Source organism: Oncorhynchus tshawytscha, linkage group LG10 (genome assembly GCF_018296145.1).
Source record: "Oncorhynchus tshawytscha isolate Ot180627B linkage group LG10, Otsh_v2.0, whole genome shotgun sequence".
Taxonomy (NCBI): Eukaryota; Metazoa; Chordata; class Actinopteri; order Salmoniformes; family Salmonidae; genus Oncorhynchus; species Oncorhynchus tshawytscha.
In genome coordinates, this window is record NC_056438.1 from 59314163 (window position 1) to 59328906 (window position 14744).

Consider the following 14744-nt stretch of genomic DNA (forward strand, 5'->3'; position numbering starts at 1 on the left):
TACAGCGTAGCAAAGATTGAAAACAGTCGAATTTGTGAAGTTGTTTATCTGACATGTAGTTGCATGTGGCTTGGTGCTCACGGAATCAGTAGGCTGTTAAACAAACCGGCAACAGAAGCAGGACATGCTGTATTTCTGTAGATATACAGTATATGGATTATTCATAAAGCCATTCACATTAAGCAGTTAGGCTATTGATTATAGACCTAATAAAATTAGTTTCTTAGACAATTAAGTGAAGGGCTGTTTTCTCGTCTCCTAACTCCACCGCTGCCATATTGTTCTCAACACCAATATGCTGGTTAACTTTGCTATGATTCACATAGCAACATGGTCTAGGAAAAGGTGCCAATTCAGCAGCGCCCTGATGTTTCATAACCGCGGACAGCAACCACTATCGCTGGATAAATAATATTTGTTATAAAATATTATTTTTATTATGGTTGCACCTGTTCCTATGTAATATAACCATTTTCAGTAGCGAATGTCTTTTTTTAATGTGTTTTTATTGAATATTATAACATACAATCTACTAGCAGTGAAGCCGCTCAACATTTCCATCACATTAGTCAGCTAACAGACTCCCATCCAGAGAGACACACAGAAGCAACCAAGGTCAACATCCTGCCCCCCCCCCACACACACGCACACATGGTCAAAAACAGGGACCTGAACCAGAGAACTATCACCCCCGACTAAGCTCCCAACTGCCAGGCCACCAGCCCTCCAAGAGCACCCCCCACACACAATTCCCCAAGAGCTGCCCCTCAACCATCTGACACCGCCCCCTAGCCCCCGCCCCCAAATGCACCAACAAAATTAAAAAGAGAAAGAAAGGAAAACCGAAAACATCCATGCAAAAAAAACAAAAGACAACTAAAGTCATAACAGCAAGGCCAACTGAATATGTTTGAGTGCATGTATGGCACTATTTATGTGTGTGTGTGTGTCCGGGTATGTACACGTGTGTGCATTTGAATGAGTGTATATGTGTAGAAAAACCTGTGCGGTATCAGCCTCAGGCAAACGGGTATTAGCTGTAACAACACTGTCCCTCGGTGTCATTCAAACTTACGTTTGTTTTAGCACGTCTTAGTCATGGACTGTGCCACCCCTATGGCCTCCACAATGGATTAGTCCACTCAGAATGCCGCAAATCAGGCTGGTGTCTTGTAGGCTACACCATGAAAAAATGTTTTTGTTGTTGTTGTTTCTGGTCAACTAAAGAAATATCGGTCGACCAACAGCCGATCGACCAAACAATCGACCAGTCGACTATTTATTTCACCTTTTATTTAACCAGGTAGGCTAGTTGAGAACAAGTTCTCATTTACAACTGCAACCTGGCAGTTGTACTAAATGGGGTCAGCCCTACGTGACCACATATGAAATCAGGCTACATGATGGGACTTTGATAAATGCAGAAATTCGGCTATCAAAATAAATGTTTTATCACAGTGACCATGTTATCTTTATGGAGCATATTTGATTCTGAGTTCGGACATAAAGTTTGTATGTGAAATATTGTCCGTTTTTCCAAACTCATGCTAGCACATGCGCATATCAGATACCCATCTATAACTCTAAGACGTTTACATGTCCTAATATTTTTTTTTAAATACTCAGAAAACCAGGTGTTTAAATCGGCGTATGTTTACATCGAGTATGACTGTACGTCGATTTAAGATAAGGAGAGTAGTGTGTTTACATGGCTAATGCCGTACTCTGCCTACTGCCATAACCAGTTTAATATCAAATGTACTCACTGAGACTTCCACAGTGATAAGTAGTTGGACAGAGCTTTGTGTCTAGTGAGCCTGGAGCTGTGTTTGTTTATTGGGAAGGAGTGGGAGTTGTGCAGCTGAGCTCACTCTCTGTCTGCTCTCCCTCCCTCTTACTCCCTCGCTCTCCTTTGCTTTCCTCTCCTATGCAGCTGCTAGGAGACGGGGTAAGAATGAGCAAACAGGTTCTCCAACTAAACTCAGATGTATTCATTTCCCTTCCCCAAATCCCCACCAGCTCACCCACCATACTAGGAGGCTTTTTTCCGTTGAATTCCTTCATTATCATTCTCATTTAGTCTTGTTGTATTAGGAACAGCCAATGTGACACACAGAGAAAGCAAACCACTCTGTTATTCTGCTGTCACTGCTTTAATTCACATGCTTCTGAATGTTGTGTCAGTTCCTCCTTATCTATTGCTCTATATATCACTTTCTCTGTATCATCCTGTTGCTCTTGCTCACACTCACTCTTTCTCCCCTTAGTAAATGTCTACAATTTAGGGTTGTTTCTGGTTGCTGTTCATGGGGTGTCTTGTTGGGCTGGCTGCTTCACATTGAGTGCGTCTCAGTCTGGGTGGTGTTTAACTGGAAGTTGTGGGTGGGTGGTGCATTCTAGTTTGGGTCCTCTGCTCTTAGTGTATTGTAGGTCTGCTGAGGTCAACAATATGTCTTTCTAAAGGGAAATTAATTTGACTACTACCCTTCTAGACACTTCATGGTAACATCCTATTGTACCTAATCTGGGCAGATATGTAGTATGACTGGGATTATTCATTTAATGACTACTGTGTCACTGTTATGAGCAGATCTGGTATGTCACCACCATGTGACCTCCAGAGGAATGTGTTTAATGGTTGCTGATGATGACACTTTGTCTTTGTTGTCAGGGAGACAACGGAACAGGCTGGAGCCAATGGACACCATCTTTGTGAAGCAAGTGAAGGAGGGAGGTCCTGCCAACGAAGCTGGACTCTGCACAGGTAACTGATTAACGGCAACGCACTGAAATTGTACCTTCCTATGTTCTCTGGTTTCTGTCTTTATCATTGCTAGGTGACGTCATAGAAGTAATTATATTATAGAATCAATATATTAAAGCAATTTTGTGAGTTTTGGAAAAATAATATAAACTTGACTGTATTCCCCTACAATACAGCAGGACTACAATACTTATGGTGCACTATTGGACATAGTGTTGGTCCAATCCCATAGATCTGAAAATTATGATTTCAGTCCACCCTATGCTGGGTAGTTTGCTCAGAGATTCTCAGTAGTTTGCTCAGAGATCCTCAGTAGTCTTCTCAGATTTTTTCATTCGTTTTCTGTTTGTGGAGTTGTTAGTAGAGGCAGACAGCTCAGCTTCCTCAGGCACTGAATTATAGTAAACACACATCAGATGACTGATCAGTTTCCTTTCCTCATTCCCCTCTGACTGTCAGCCTAGTTGGGAAGCTGCCTCTTACTAAGGGACTACTACCTACAACAACCTCTCTTCAAAGACACACATACACCTGCCATTAATGCTGTGTCACTCACATATTACCAGTCTAACTTCTAACTCTCTCTCTCCTTCTAATTGTCAACAGGAGACAGGATAGTAAAGGTGAATGGAGCGAGTATCATTGGGAAAACCTACTCTCAGGTCATAGCCTTGATCCAAAACAGGTGAGGGCTCAAAATACAAATACCTTTTATTGTTCTCATTGACTGATTTCCTGCTTGTCTTTTGTTATTGTTTACCTTTTGTGTCTTTGTGTTTCTATTACAGTGATGCCTTTCTTGAACTCTGTGTTATGCCAAAAGATGAAGACATACTGCAGCTGGTAAGTTTGTAAAGATCATTACTGCAGTGATTTAGTCTCTTCCTATATTTAGCCACTGTAAAACAGAAGTTCTTCTGTCTGCGTCTCTTTCCACTTCTAAATCATCAACTCAGTCGCTATTGTTGTGATCAAGCATTAGATCAGTGAAGCAGTTCTAGTTTCTCTGTGAAGGGTGTATGTGGGGAGACTAGTCCTGCTCCAGAGGGGACGAGCAGTACCCTGATGAACCCCCCCCCCCTTCAGAGTGCTCTATCTGGGCCTCATAACCAGGCCACCACAGCCTGTCCTCTCCACTGACTGCTGCTGGTGCTCCAAGTGCTGCTAATGCTTCTCTGCTGCAGGGCTGACCTCATTCTGGGAGCTGGAAGGGTCACTTTGAGAAATAAACACTCTCACACACTTCATAAACTAACACGCTTCATAAACTAACATGCTTCATAAACTCACACGCTTCATAAACTCACACACTTCATAAACTCACACGCTTCATAAACTCACACGCTTCATAAACTCTCACGCTTCATAAACTCTCACGCTTCATAAACTCTCACACACTTAATAAACAAACAAACACACCACACAAACACACATGCAGAAACTCTTAAGTCTCGACTTTTGACATTGAGAAGAGTTGCATGTTAGTAGGTCTGAGGCAAGATGATTTTTTTTCTACTCAGGGGAGAAATGATTTAGAATCTAGGCAGCTGGGTACTGGCATAAATGCATATGTAAACTAAAGCATGCTACAGACTCCCTGCCGGTTTCTGTTTCTCGCCCACTATGTCCTTACGCAACAGGGATCAGCATCAGACATGCTCTCCAGAGCATGTGACAGGCAGTACTCCAGGTTTGCGCCTTCACAGCCAATCACCCACAGCCAAGAGTTGATCGTTACCTTTTGGAAAAATGTTGTGCACAAATGCTTTTCCTCTTGCAAATAATCACGTTGTATGAAAGCATTTTCAGACATTCGTCTTCTGCCTGATCAACACATTTTGCCATGGGGCTGAGAGAAAATTAGCAGTTTAATTTCCTGTAATAAATTTTTTTTAAAGAATAGCAATAATTGTTTTATTGCAACGGACGTGATTTAGTAGAGGCGGTGCAACGCTGCTAAATGCATATAGGGGAAATACTGGCACTCGTAAAGTATTGACTATCTCTAAACTTTTGTTATCTCTCTCGCATGGGTGAGATCAAAATAATAAGTCAAATATAGAACATTTTGGAGAAAGGAAAGAATGCCGTTCCTTACTAATTGTGTACTCCACACGCACTAATAAAAGTTGTTCATCGTAATGCATACCATCTGTCTTAGTACAGTTCTATTCAGAGAGGTTGGCTGTGTCAACACAGGTTCCACCCTTTTGCACCACACTAGCTGACCTGTCACACCTAGCCTGTTGTCAACTGTAGCACAAACTGTCCCCATCAGCTTAATGACTCCAACTCCCTATTGTCTAACAGCTGAGCCTATTAACACTGTGTTGGAATGTTTACCTTACCAAAGGCTCTGTGGCCACTCATTGACACATGCTCCCCGTCGCACAGAATAGCTAGAGAGAGGTTACAAAGGAATTGGCCATGGAGGCATTGCTGCGTAAAATCGGTGTCCGGTATAAATAGTTGAGCAGAGAGCCTAAGAGGTTCAGCTTGCCTTCTGCTGACATTTCATTTTAGATTAGCACAGGGGGCAGGCAGAGATGGGCTGATGTCAAATGGAGCTCAATTGATGCCGGAATAGCAGGGAAATTTAGGTTGTAGGATGCATTCTCAAATTTGCACATCTGAAACGGAGAAAAACAACATCTACTGAGATTGTGGGAGTTGAGTGCTCTTGGCAGTCAGTTCATTCTCTTCACCTCCCTCCCTCCATCTCTCTCTGTCTCTCTCTCCTCCCACAGGCTAGTCTTGCATGTCTCTGTACTGTAGCAGTGAATTGAGTGCGGTTGAAGGAAGCCCACATGACGTTACCTCCTCAGAAAGTAACGTGCCTGTGCCTCCACTCTCATCATTAACTTTTCATGCACAATAGCTACTGGCAACTAGAGGTGCCCGATAAGCATTCTGCTGCAGGTTCAGTAGGAACGTAAACTCAGTGCGCTGTGCTGCTACATATCTGTGCGTAATGAGTATATGTTTATAAGTAACAGAAAGAGGAGTACTCGCATAGCAGTATTGTCATTTAAATAAACACTGTGGAATCATCTTATTAAGAGCCTTCATTGTCTCCCTTACTCCTCAAGTCTCACTTTTGGCTTGCCACAGGTGACACCATTTAGGAATGAGGGTGGGTTGGATCATACACTGGGTAACTGTCCTGTTAAGATATTTCACAGAAGCCTGAATTAAAACAAAGCAAGCTTCAGTACCTGAGCCCCTCAAGCTGGCATACATCATCATAGAAGAGTAGAGCCTGTAAACATCCACCTATTCCCTTTGCTTCCTCTCCCTACCCTCCTCTTTCCTTCTCTCCCTTCCTATTGGCTCAGCCACCTCCCTCTCTCCTTTCTCTTTTCCCATCCCCCACTTCTCTATTCTCTCCCTCTCTCCTCCCCTTCACTGGGCTGTGTTGCACATCTGTTGCTTTAGCTAGCAGCCACTGGTCCACAGTTCTAGGATAGCGGGGCGTATGAAAAGGCTAGCCACTGCTGAGGCAGAGTATCACGCTACTGATGCAGCTGTGCCTGGGTTGGAGGATTAACATCGCGGCTCGCTGGGTGGCTGACATTATTAACTAGAGGAGGAGGAGAGAGACTCCAGTACACACACAGAAAACCAGCTACAGCGGAACACGTCAACAGCAGTAAAATCAGTGGCTTAGCAAGATAGAGACGCTGAGTGAGGGAGTGGGATGGAAGATCATCAAACCAGCTGTAGTCAGCTGACAGCCCCTTAGTTGTGAACAGGTTGATGCTGCTGAGAAGGAGGGAGATCAGAAGAGGATGGGAAGCAGTATCATCTGAGCTGAATGTAGAATCAAGCAGCTGCTTCCGTCATGTGAGCGATACCAGATAGAGTGGATGGAGAGTGTGAGCGATACCAGATAGCGTGGAGGCAGGGATAGAGAGTGTGAACGATACCAGATAGCGTGGAGGCAGGGATGGAGAGTGTGAACGATACCAGATAGAGTGGAAGCAGGGATAGAGAGTGTGAGCGATACCAGATAGAGTGGAGGCAGGGATAGAGAGTGTGAGCGATACCAGATAGAGTGGAGGCAGGGATAGAGAGTGTGAGCGATACCAGATAGCGTGGAGGCAGGGATAGAGAGTGTGAACGATACCAGATAGCGTGGAGGCAGGGATGGAGAGTGTGAACGATACCAGATAGAGTGGAAGCAGGGATAGAGAGTGTGAGCGATACCAGATAGCGTGGAGGCAGAGATAGAGAGTGTGAGCGATACCAGATAGCGTGGAGGCAGGGATAGAGAGTGTGAGCGATACCAGATAGAGTGGAGGCAGAGATAGAGAGTGTGAGCGATACCAGATAGAGTGGAGGCAGGGATAGAGAGTGTGAGCGATACCAGAGTGGAGGCAAGGATGGAGAGTGTGAGCGATACCAGATAGAGTGGAGGCAGGGATAGAGAGTGTGAGCGATACCAGATAGAGTGGAGGCAAGGATGGAGAGTGTGAACGATACCAGATAGAGTGGAAGCAGGGATAGAGAGTGTGAGCGATACCAGATAGAGTGGATGGAGAGTGAGCGATACCAGATAGCGTGGAGGCAGGGATAGAGAGTGTGAGCGATACCAGGTAGAGTGGAGGCAGGGATGGAGAGTGTGAGCGTACCAGGAGTGGAGGCAGGGATGGAGAGTGTGAACGATACCAGATAGAGTGGAGGCAGGGATAGAGAGTGTGAGCGATACCAGATAGAGTGGAGGCAGAGATAGAGAGTGTGAGCGATACCAGATAGAGTGGAGGCAGGGATAGAGAGTGTGAGCGATACCAGATAGAGTGGAGGCAGGGATGGAGAGTGTGAGCGATACCAGATAGGGTGGAGGCAGGGATGGAGAGTGAGCGATACCAGGCAGTAGCTCATCCAGTAAGTGCTGTAACCTGGCTGCTGCAGTCGGCTGGAGGGAGCAACAGCGAGATGGAGAGCTCGGTGTTGTCGGAGGCAGCAGGCTACCTCTGCTCCTGCCACCTACACCTCGCCCAGGTCAGACTGGCACACACAGCTGGCATCGCTAATTTGACAGTCCTGCCACGGCCAACGTCCGTTCCCCGTTTTCGCTTTCCCTCGATGTGACTGCAGCTCTGATGGATTCTTAGTGCTTTGACTCCAGGCCCCCGGCATCAGTGATCAAGACTACCACTGTTCTCTCTTCTTTTTTATAGTGTGTGTGTGATTTGCTGCTAGCCGTTTCCCTATTCTTCTCCTCTCACTGCTCTCGTTTTCTCCTGCTGTAACGGTAGCCTTTTTCACGGAGACCACTGATCTGGTAAGCTAGCTGCAGCAGGGACGATGACAACCACTTGACCACACATGTTGATGTTGTGCTCCCCCTGTCTAATTTTCTCTTTGTAATGCATGTTGTCATGTTTTTGTTTGAGAATGGGTTGAGGTAATGTACTGTAATGTTCTCCCTTAGCTGCTTTGCTAGTTAGTAGTGTCATTCATTCGATTGCCATGTTAGTAGGCTAATTCCAGGCTACTTCTGAAATAGAAAGCTATTCCCTATTTAGTGCACTAGTTTTGGTCCGCATATAGGGAATAGGTTTCTATGGCTTTGGTCAAAGTAGTGCACTACATAGGGAATAGGGTGCCATTGATAAAGGCCCTTGACCCGTGAACTCTCCACTAGTGCCCTATTGGTGAAGGGAGGGTCTAGTGATTGCCTGTAAAACACTGATTGTGGATACAGTTGAGGCTTACGTAACAATCGTAATACAATGCCAGGTGCTGGGGTTTAAAGTCCACCTGATTCTGATGTGTCACTTTTTGTTCTTGCTAGTTGCAAGACAAACAGAAAAGTAATATGGAAAGGCATTTGACAAATGGACGAAGGCTGCTCAGCCAGCTATACGGAATCTACCATTGATGGAATCTATGTGTGTGATCATCGTTGTCTGCTGGCGTTTCGCTGGAAGGAGTGTTGAGGTATCATTGCTGGAGTGTTGACAATCTGCCTGGGAGTATGATAACGGAGGTTAAGTTTAGCGCTGTGAGGACAGTTGTGGGTTCTGGGCGTCTTCCGCCCCCCTCTATCTCTGTGAGTCTCAGGTCTCGCTCTAACAGTGCCAGTGCTGTCAGCCAGAAGGTGGGTAAACCAAACAGATAGGACTGTATATCACTGTTTGGTCTTGCATGCCAGTCTTGTCTCTTTCCTTCTTTCTTCCAACACATTTGTTGCTTCTTGTCCACTCTATTCAATCACAGATCACCTGACTAGCTATGCCTGCTGGCTGGCTGGCTACTCAGTAGAGTTTCTGTTTGCTCTTTCATATCTTGTATAACAGAAATCTGTGGGAAAAAAGTTCCCGAAAAACATTTCCATAATTGGATCATTTGCTCATGTTGCAGCAGCACAGCATGCTCTCGTTGCATAGTGAACAGTTAGCTAGTTCTCTGGGTACAGTTATCTAAATATGGAGAGAGCTAGTTCTCTGGGTACTGTTCATCTGCTATCTAAATATGGAGAGAGCAGATGAACACCAGTGACTCTCCTGACCTGCTAACCGCCTCCGCACTCACACTACAACATTCTGCACCCTGCCTACCCACACACACAGCAGCTATCATTAATAAATGTTCACAGCTCCAGTTCTTTACCAGATGTATTAGAAATGCAATGTTGAATATTACACACATTGCTGATTCCATTATGCTCCCTACCCCATTTTGCTCCTGTTCGCCCTATATTTTCAGGTCTGAAGAGTCTAGTCTAGATAGATCGAGGCAGTGTAGAGTAGCGCTTCCACCATATTGCTTCCACCCTACAAATCTGCCAACTTTGAAGGGTTAGGGCCAAGGGGAAGGGTTAGGGCCAAGGGGAAGGGTTAGGGCCAAGGGGAAGAAGCGGTAGGGAGTGAATTGGGACCAGTGGACACTGTTATTGTATCTTACCCTCTCATCTTTCTCTCGCCAGGCCTATTCCCAGGATGCGTACCTCCGAAGCCGCAGTACCTACAGTGGAAACGCCCGTCACATCCCCGAGCCACCCCCCATATGTTACCCTCGTGTAGACTGTAAGCCCCCAGGGATGGCCCAGGCTACAGAGACCCCCTCCCCAGTTGGAGTGGGGGTACAGGGAGCATGCCGGGGGGCAACATCACCAGACACGGGGTACCGCATGGAGATTCCCGTGCCCCCCTCCCCTCCTCCTCCTGCACACCCGTACCCCAAATCCCAGACCGTGGCGTGCATGCGCAACGACAGCGTGAGGACTGTGGTAGTTCCTCCAGAGCTGGGCCGTATAGGACCAGCACACAGAATAGACTATAGCCTGGTAGGGTCCCCTGACCCTGGCCTCATCAGAGTGCGTCCTGGGTCTGTGTCCCACTACCCCCTGCCCCGGAAAACAGACATCTACCCCTCTGGGGCGAGCCTCCTCAATTACAGTGCCCCGCTACACCAGTACTCCCCCAATCCTGTCTCTCACCAAAACATAGACTGGCGGACGTACCAGACCTACAGGGAGTACATCGATAACAAGAGTATACACGCCTATGGCAGCCAGACCATCCAGGAGAGACTAGAATGCCTGCGAGCCGCCAGCCAGAACACCTTCAACTCCTCCCACCACATCCCCCGGAGTGGCTGGGGCCCCAACCCTAAGGGTCTCCGGCGCAGGAGCACCTCCCACGACCGCGCCTACCATGGACCTCCGCCCCCCTTCCACCACATGCCCCCCCGCAGCTCTTCCCAGGACCGTATGAGTATGGCGGAGCGGGGGGTCCATACCAGGAACTGGCCTCCTCGTAGTGTTTCCCAGGATGGGTTAACACACAAGGCCCGGGCTCGCTCCTCTGACTGTGACTATGTGGACTCTGTGGAGCTGGGCCGGCCCATGGTGGATAGACGGGGCTACGCTAGCAGGCTGGACCAGGGTACACGCCCCAGCAGGCAGAGCCTCTCCAAACAGGCTGTCCATCACCGACCCCCTGCAGGGTACGGTAGGGACAGCCTCCGGGGAACGCCAATGCCCAACCCTACCCTCTATGCTAAAGGACCAGAGCAGCTCCAGCACCAGCCTCATGGCGTTCCTAATATGACCCAAGACAGACCCTCTCACCTGGGGAAGATTATCAGCTTGGAGCCCTCCCCAACCGACCAAAGAGCTGGGGTCAAAGATGTGAGCCAGAGCAGGGGGCGGGCGGAGACCATGCAGCCGGCAGGGGAGGTGCCAGGGAGAGAGGTGGCAGCGGTGGTGGGCCATAGGTCCTCGTCCTTATCCGCCTCCCATCAGAGACCACAGAGGCTTGGGATTCTCAAAACCTCCCACCACCACCCACCTCACACAGAGCCCCAGGCCCAGGTGAACGGTCGCGGCCCTTCGGCCTCAGAATTGGGCGTAGTCCTCAGGGAAAAGCCTCCTGGGTCGGTGAAGAACCCCAGCCCCCTGCGCCACCCTTCCTACATCCTGGCGGTGAACGAGGAGGACGGTTCAGAGCCAGCAGCGGACTCGGTGTGCTGGCTGCCCAACGATGCGAGGCGGGAGATGCACATGCGGCGGCTGAGCAAGAAGCAGGAGAAGGACCAGACCTCATGCTCCTCCAGCAACCTGGAAGAGTCCCTCGACTCAATCCCCTTTATCGGTAAGAGGCCGAACACTAACTTCACAGTTGCGTCCAAAATTGCTTCCTATTCTCTATTTGGTACAACACTATACTTCAAAAGTAGTACATTTTCATAGGGAATAGAGTACCATTTGGGAAATGACTCTATCCATTTCATCGGTAAGAGAGCTCTAACATCATGGCACTGTGCAGTCTCCATGGCACCAGGCATGTAGGCAGGAAAAAGAGGAGACTAGGGGGCCAGTAGCAGCAGCAGTTTGTCAGTTCAGATAAGAATGGGAGGGGAAATTGCTGGGGAGAAATGACAAATCATTAGATTTAGAAACATGGTTTTATAGTGTTTTTTACATTTCATATTGGGCCCATGTTTACCACCTGATCAATCCTTGACTAGATGTACAGTATGTTGTTAAGAAGCTTTGGTGGCAGGCAGTGAGTGTAGAGGGTTTTTTTCTGCCATTGAAATCCTTTGGCAGGCCACCTAAGAGTTTTTTTTCTCTCTCTTAGTTCGCATAAGTCCAAACTATGTAATAAAAAAAACTGTTGCATATACCCTGACTCTGCGTGCAATGAACGCAAGAGAAGTGACACAATTTCACTTGGTTAATATTGCCTGCTAACCTGGATTTTTTTTTAGCTAAATATGCAGGTTTAAAAATATATACTTGATGTTTATGGTTAAGTACACATTGGAGCAACGACAGTCGTTGATTGATTGTTTTTTATAAGATAAGTTTAATGCTAGCTAGCAACTTACCTTGGCTTACTGCATTCGCATAACAGGCAGTCTCCTTGTGGAGTGCAACGAGAGAGAGGCAGGTTGTTATTGCGTTGGACTAATTAACTTTACGGTTGCAAGATTGGATCCCCCGAGCTGACAAGGTAAAAATCTGTCGTTCTGCCTCGTTCCTAGGCCGTCATTGAAAATAAGAATGTGTTCTTAACTGACTTGCCTAGTTAAATAAAGGTGTAAATAATAAATAAAAAATATAGAAAAAGAATCGGCAAAATCGGCGCCCAAAAATACCGATTTCCGATTGTTATGAAAACTTGAAATCGACCCTAATTAATCGGCCATTCCGATTAATCGGTCGACCTCTAGTTGTTACACGTGGTCTGCCACTGTGAGGACAATCAGCTGTCCGTCCTGTCTCCCTGTAGCGCTGTCTTAGGCGTCTCACAGTACGGACATTGCAGTTTTTTGCCCTGGCCACATCTGCAGTCCTCATGCCTCCTTGCAGCATGCCTAAGGCACGTTCACGCAGATGAGCAGGGACCCTGGGCATCTTTCTTTTGCAGTGTTTTTCAGAGTCAATAAAAAGGCCTCTTTAGTGTCCTAAGTTTTCATAACGTGACCTTAATTGCCTACCGTCTGTAAGCTTTTAGTGTCTTAACGTCCGTTCCACAGGTGCATGTTCATTAATTGTTTATGGTTAATTGAACAAGCATGGCAAACAGTGTTTAAACCCTTTACAATGGTTCTTACGAATTATCTTTGAAAGATAGGGTCCTGAAAAAGGGACGTTTTTTTTTGTTTGTTGCTGATCTTATATACAGTACCAGTCAAACGTTTAGACACACCTACTCATTCAAGGGGTTTTCTTTCTTTTTACTTTTTTCTACATTGTAGAACAATGGTGAAGACAACAAAACTATGGAATAACACACATGGAATTAAAGTGTTAAACAAATCAAAATATATTTTAGATTCTTCAAAGTAGCCACCCTTTTCCTTGATGACAGCTTTGCACACTCTTGGCATTCTCTCAAACAGCTTCACCTAGAATGCTTTCCAAAAGTATTGAAGGAGTTCCCACATATGCTGAGCACTTATTGGCTGCTTTTACTTCACTCTGCGGTCCAACCTATCTCAATTGGGTTGAGGTTGGGTGATTGTGGAGGCCTGGTCATCTGATGCAGCACTCCATCACTCTCCTTCTTGGTTAAATAGCCCTTACACAGCCTGGAGGTGTGTTGGGTCATTGTCCTGTTGAAAAACAAATGATAGTCCCACTAAGCACAAACCAGATGGAATGGCTGTGCTGGTTAAGTGTGCCTTGAATTCTAAATACATCACTGACAGTGTCACCAGCAAAGCACCCCCACACCATCACACCTCTTTCTCCATACTGTTACCAGATATAAAGTATGTAGAAAAGGTAACAGACCTATGTATTTTAAAATATACAGTGGGGCAAAAAAGTATTTAGTCTGCCACCAATTGTGCAAGTTTTCCCACTTAAAAAGATGAGGCCTGTAATTTTCATCATAGGTACACTTCAACTATGACAGACAAAATGAGAAAAAAATCCAGAAAATCACATTGTAGGATTTTTAATAAATTTATTTGCAAATTATGGTGGAATTTTTTTTTTTTGGGGTTAATAACAAAAGTTTCTCAATGCTTTCTTATATACCCTTTGTTGGCAATGACAGAGGTCAAATGTTTTCTGTAAGTCTTCACAAGGTTTTCACACACAGTTGCTGGTATTTTGGCCCATTCCTCCATGCAGATCTCCTCTAGAGCAGTGATGTTTTGGGGCTGTTGCTGGGCAACACGGACTTTCAACTCCCTCCAAAGATTTTCTATGGGGTTGAGATCTGGAGACTGGCTAGGCCACTCCAGGACCTTGAAATGCTTTGTTGCCCGGGGGGAGTGTTTGGGATCATTGTCATGCTGAAAGACCCAGCCACGTTTCATCTTCAATGCCCTTGCTGATGGAAGGAGGTTTTCACTCAAAATCTCACGATACATGGCCCCATTCATTCTTTCCTTTACACTGATCAGTTGTCCTGGTCCCTTTGCAGAAAAACAGCCCCAAAGCATGATGTTTCCTCCCCCATGCTTCACAGTAGGTATGGTGTTCTTTGGATGCAACTCAGCATTCTTTGTCCTCCAAACACGACGTGTTGAGTTTTTACCAAAAAGTTATATTTTGGTTTCCTCTGACCATATGACATTCTCCCAATCTTCTTCTGGATCATCCAAATGCTCTCTAGCAAACTTCAGACGGGCCTGGACATGTACTGGCTTAAGCAGGGGGACACGTCTGGCACTGCAGGATTTGAGTCCCTGGCGGCGTAGTGTGTTACTGATGATAGGCTTTGTTACTTTGGTCCCAGCTCTCTGCAGGTCATTCACTAGGTCCCCCGTGTGGTTCTGGGATTTTTGCTCACCGTTCTTGTGATCATTTTGACCCCACGGGGTGAAATCTTGCGTGGAGCCCCAGATCGAGGGAGATTATCAGTGGTCTTGTATGTCTTCCTCATTTTGTCTGTCATTGTTGAAGTGTGCCTATGATGAAAATTACAGGCCCCTCATCTTTTAAGTGGGAGAACTTGCACAATTGGTGGCTGACTAAATACTTTTTTGCCCCACTGTATATATAATCTTTGAG

At 46.3% G+C, this 14744-nt stretch overlaps 1 protein-coding gene across 6 annotated transcripts in view; it reads left to right on the plus strand.

Moving 5' to 3' along the window:
* Positions 1–14744, plus strand: part of LOC112260545 (rho GTPase-activating protein 21) — a 68275-nt gene that overhangs the window by 28438 nt on the left and 25093 nt on the right. For 4 of the 6 annotated variants that reach the window (XM_042328803.1, XM_042328804.1, XM_042328805.1 and 1 more), the window contains 4 exons: positions 2672–2764; positions 3371–3449; positions 3553–3607; positions 9696–11364. In XM_042328803.1, coding sequence (XP_042184737.1) covers positions 2672–2764; positions 3371–3449; positions 3553–3607; positions 9696–11364 — 1896 coding nt within the window. Of the gene's footprint in view, positions 1–2671; positions 2765–3370; positions 3450–3552; positions 3608–7161; positions 7360–7435; positions 8049–8551; positions 8868–9695; positions 11365–14744 lie in introns of those variants that run through there. The other 2 variants (XM_042328808.1, XM_042328807.1) reach the window with 2 other exon arrangements.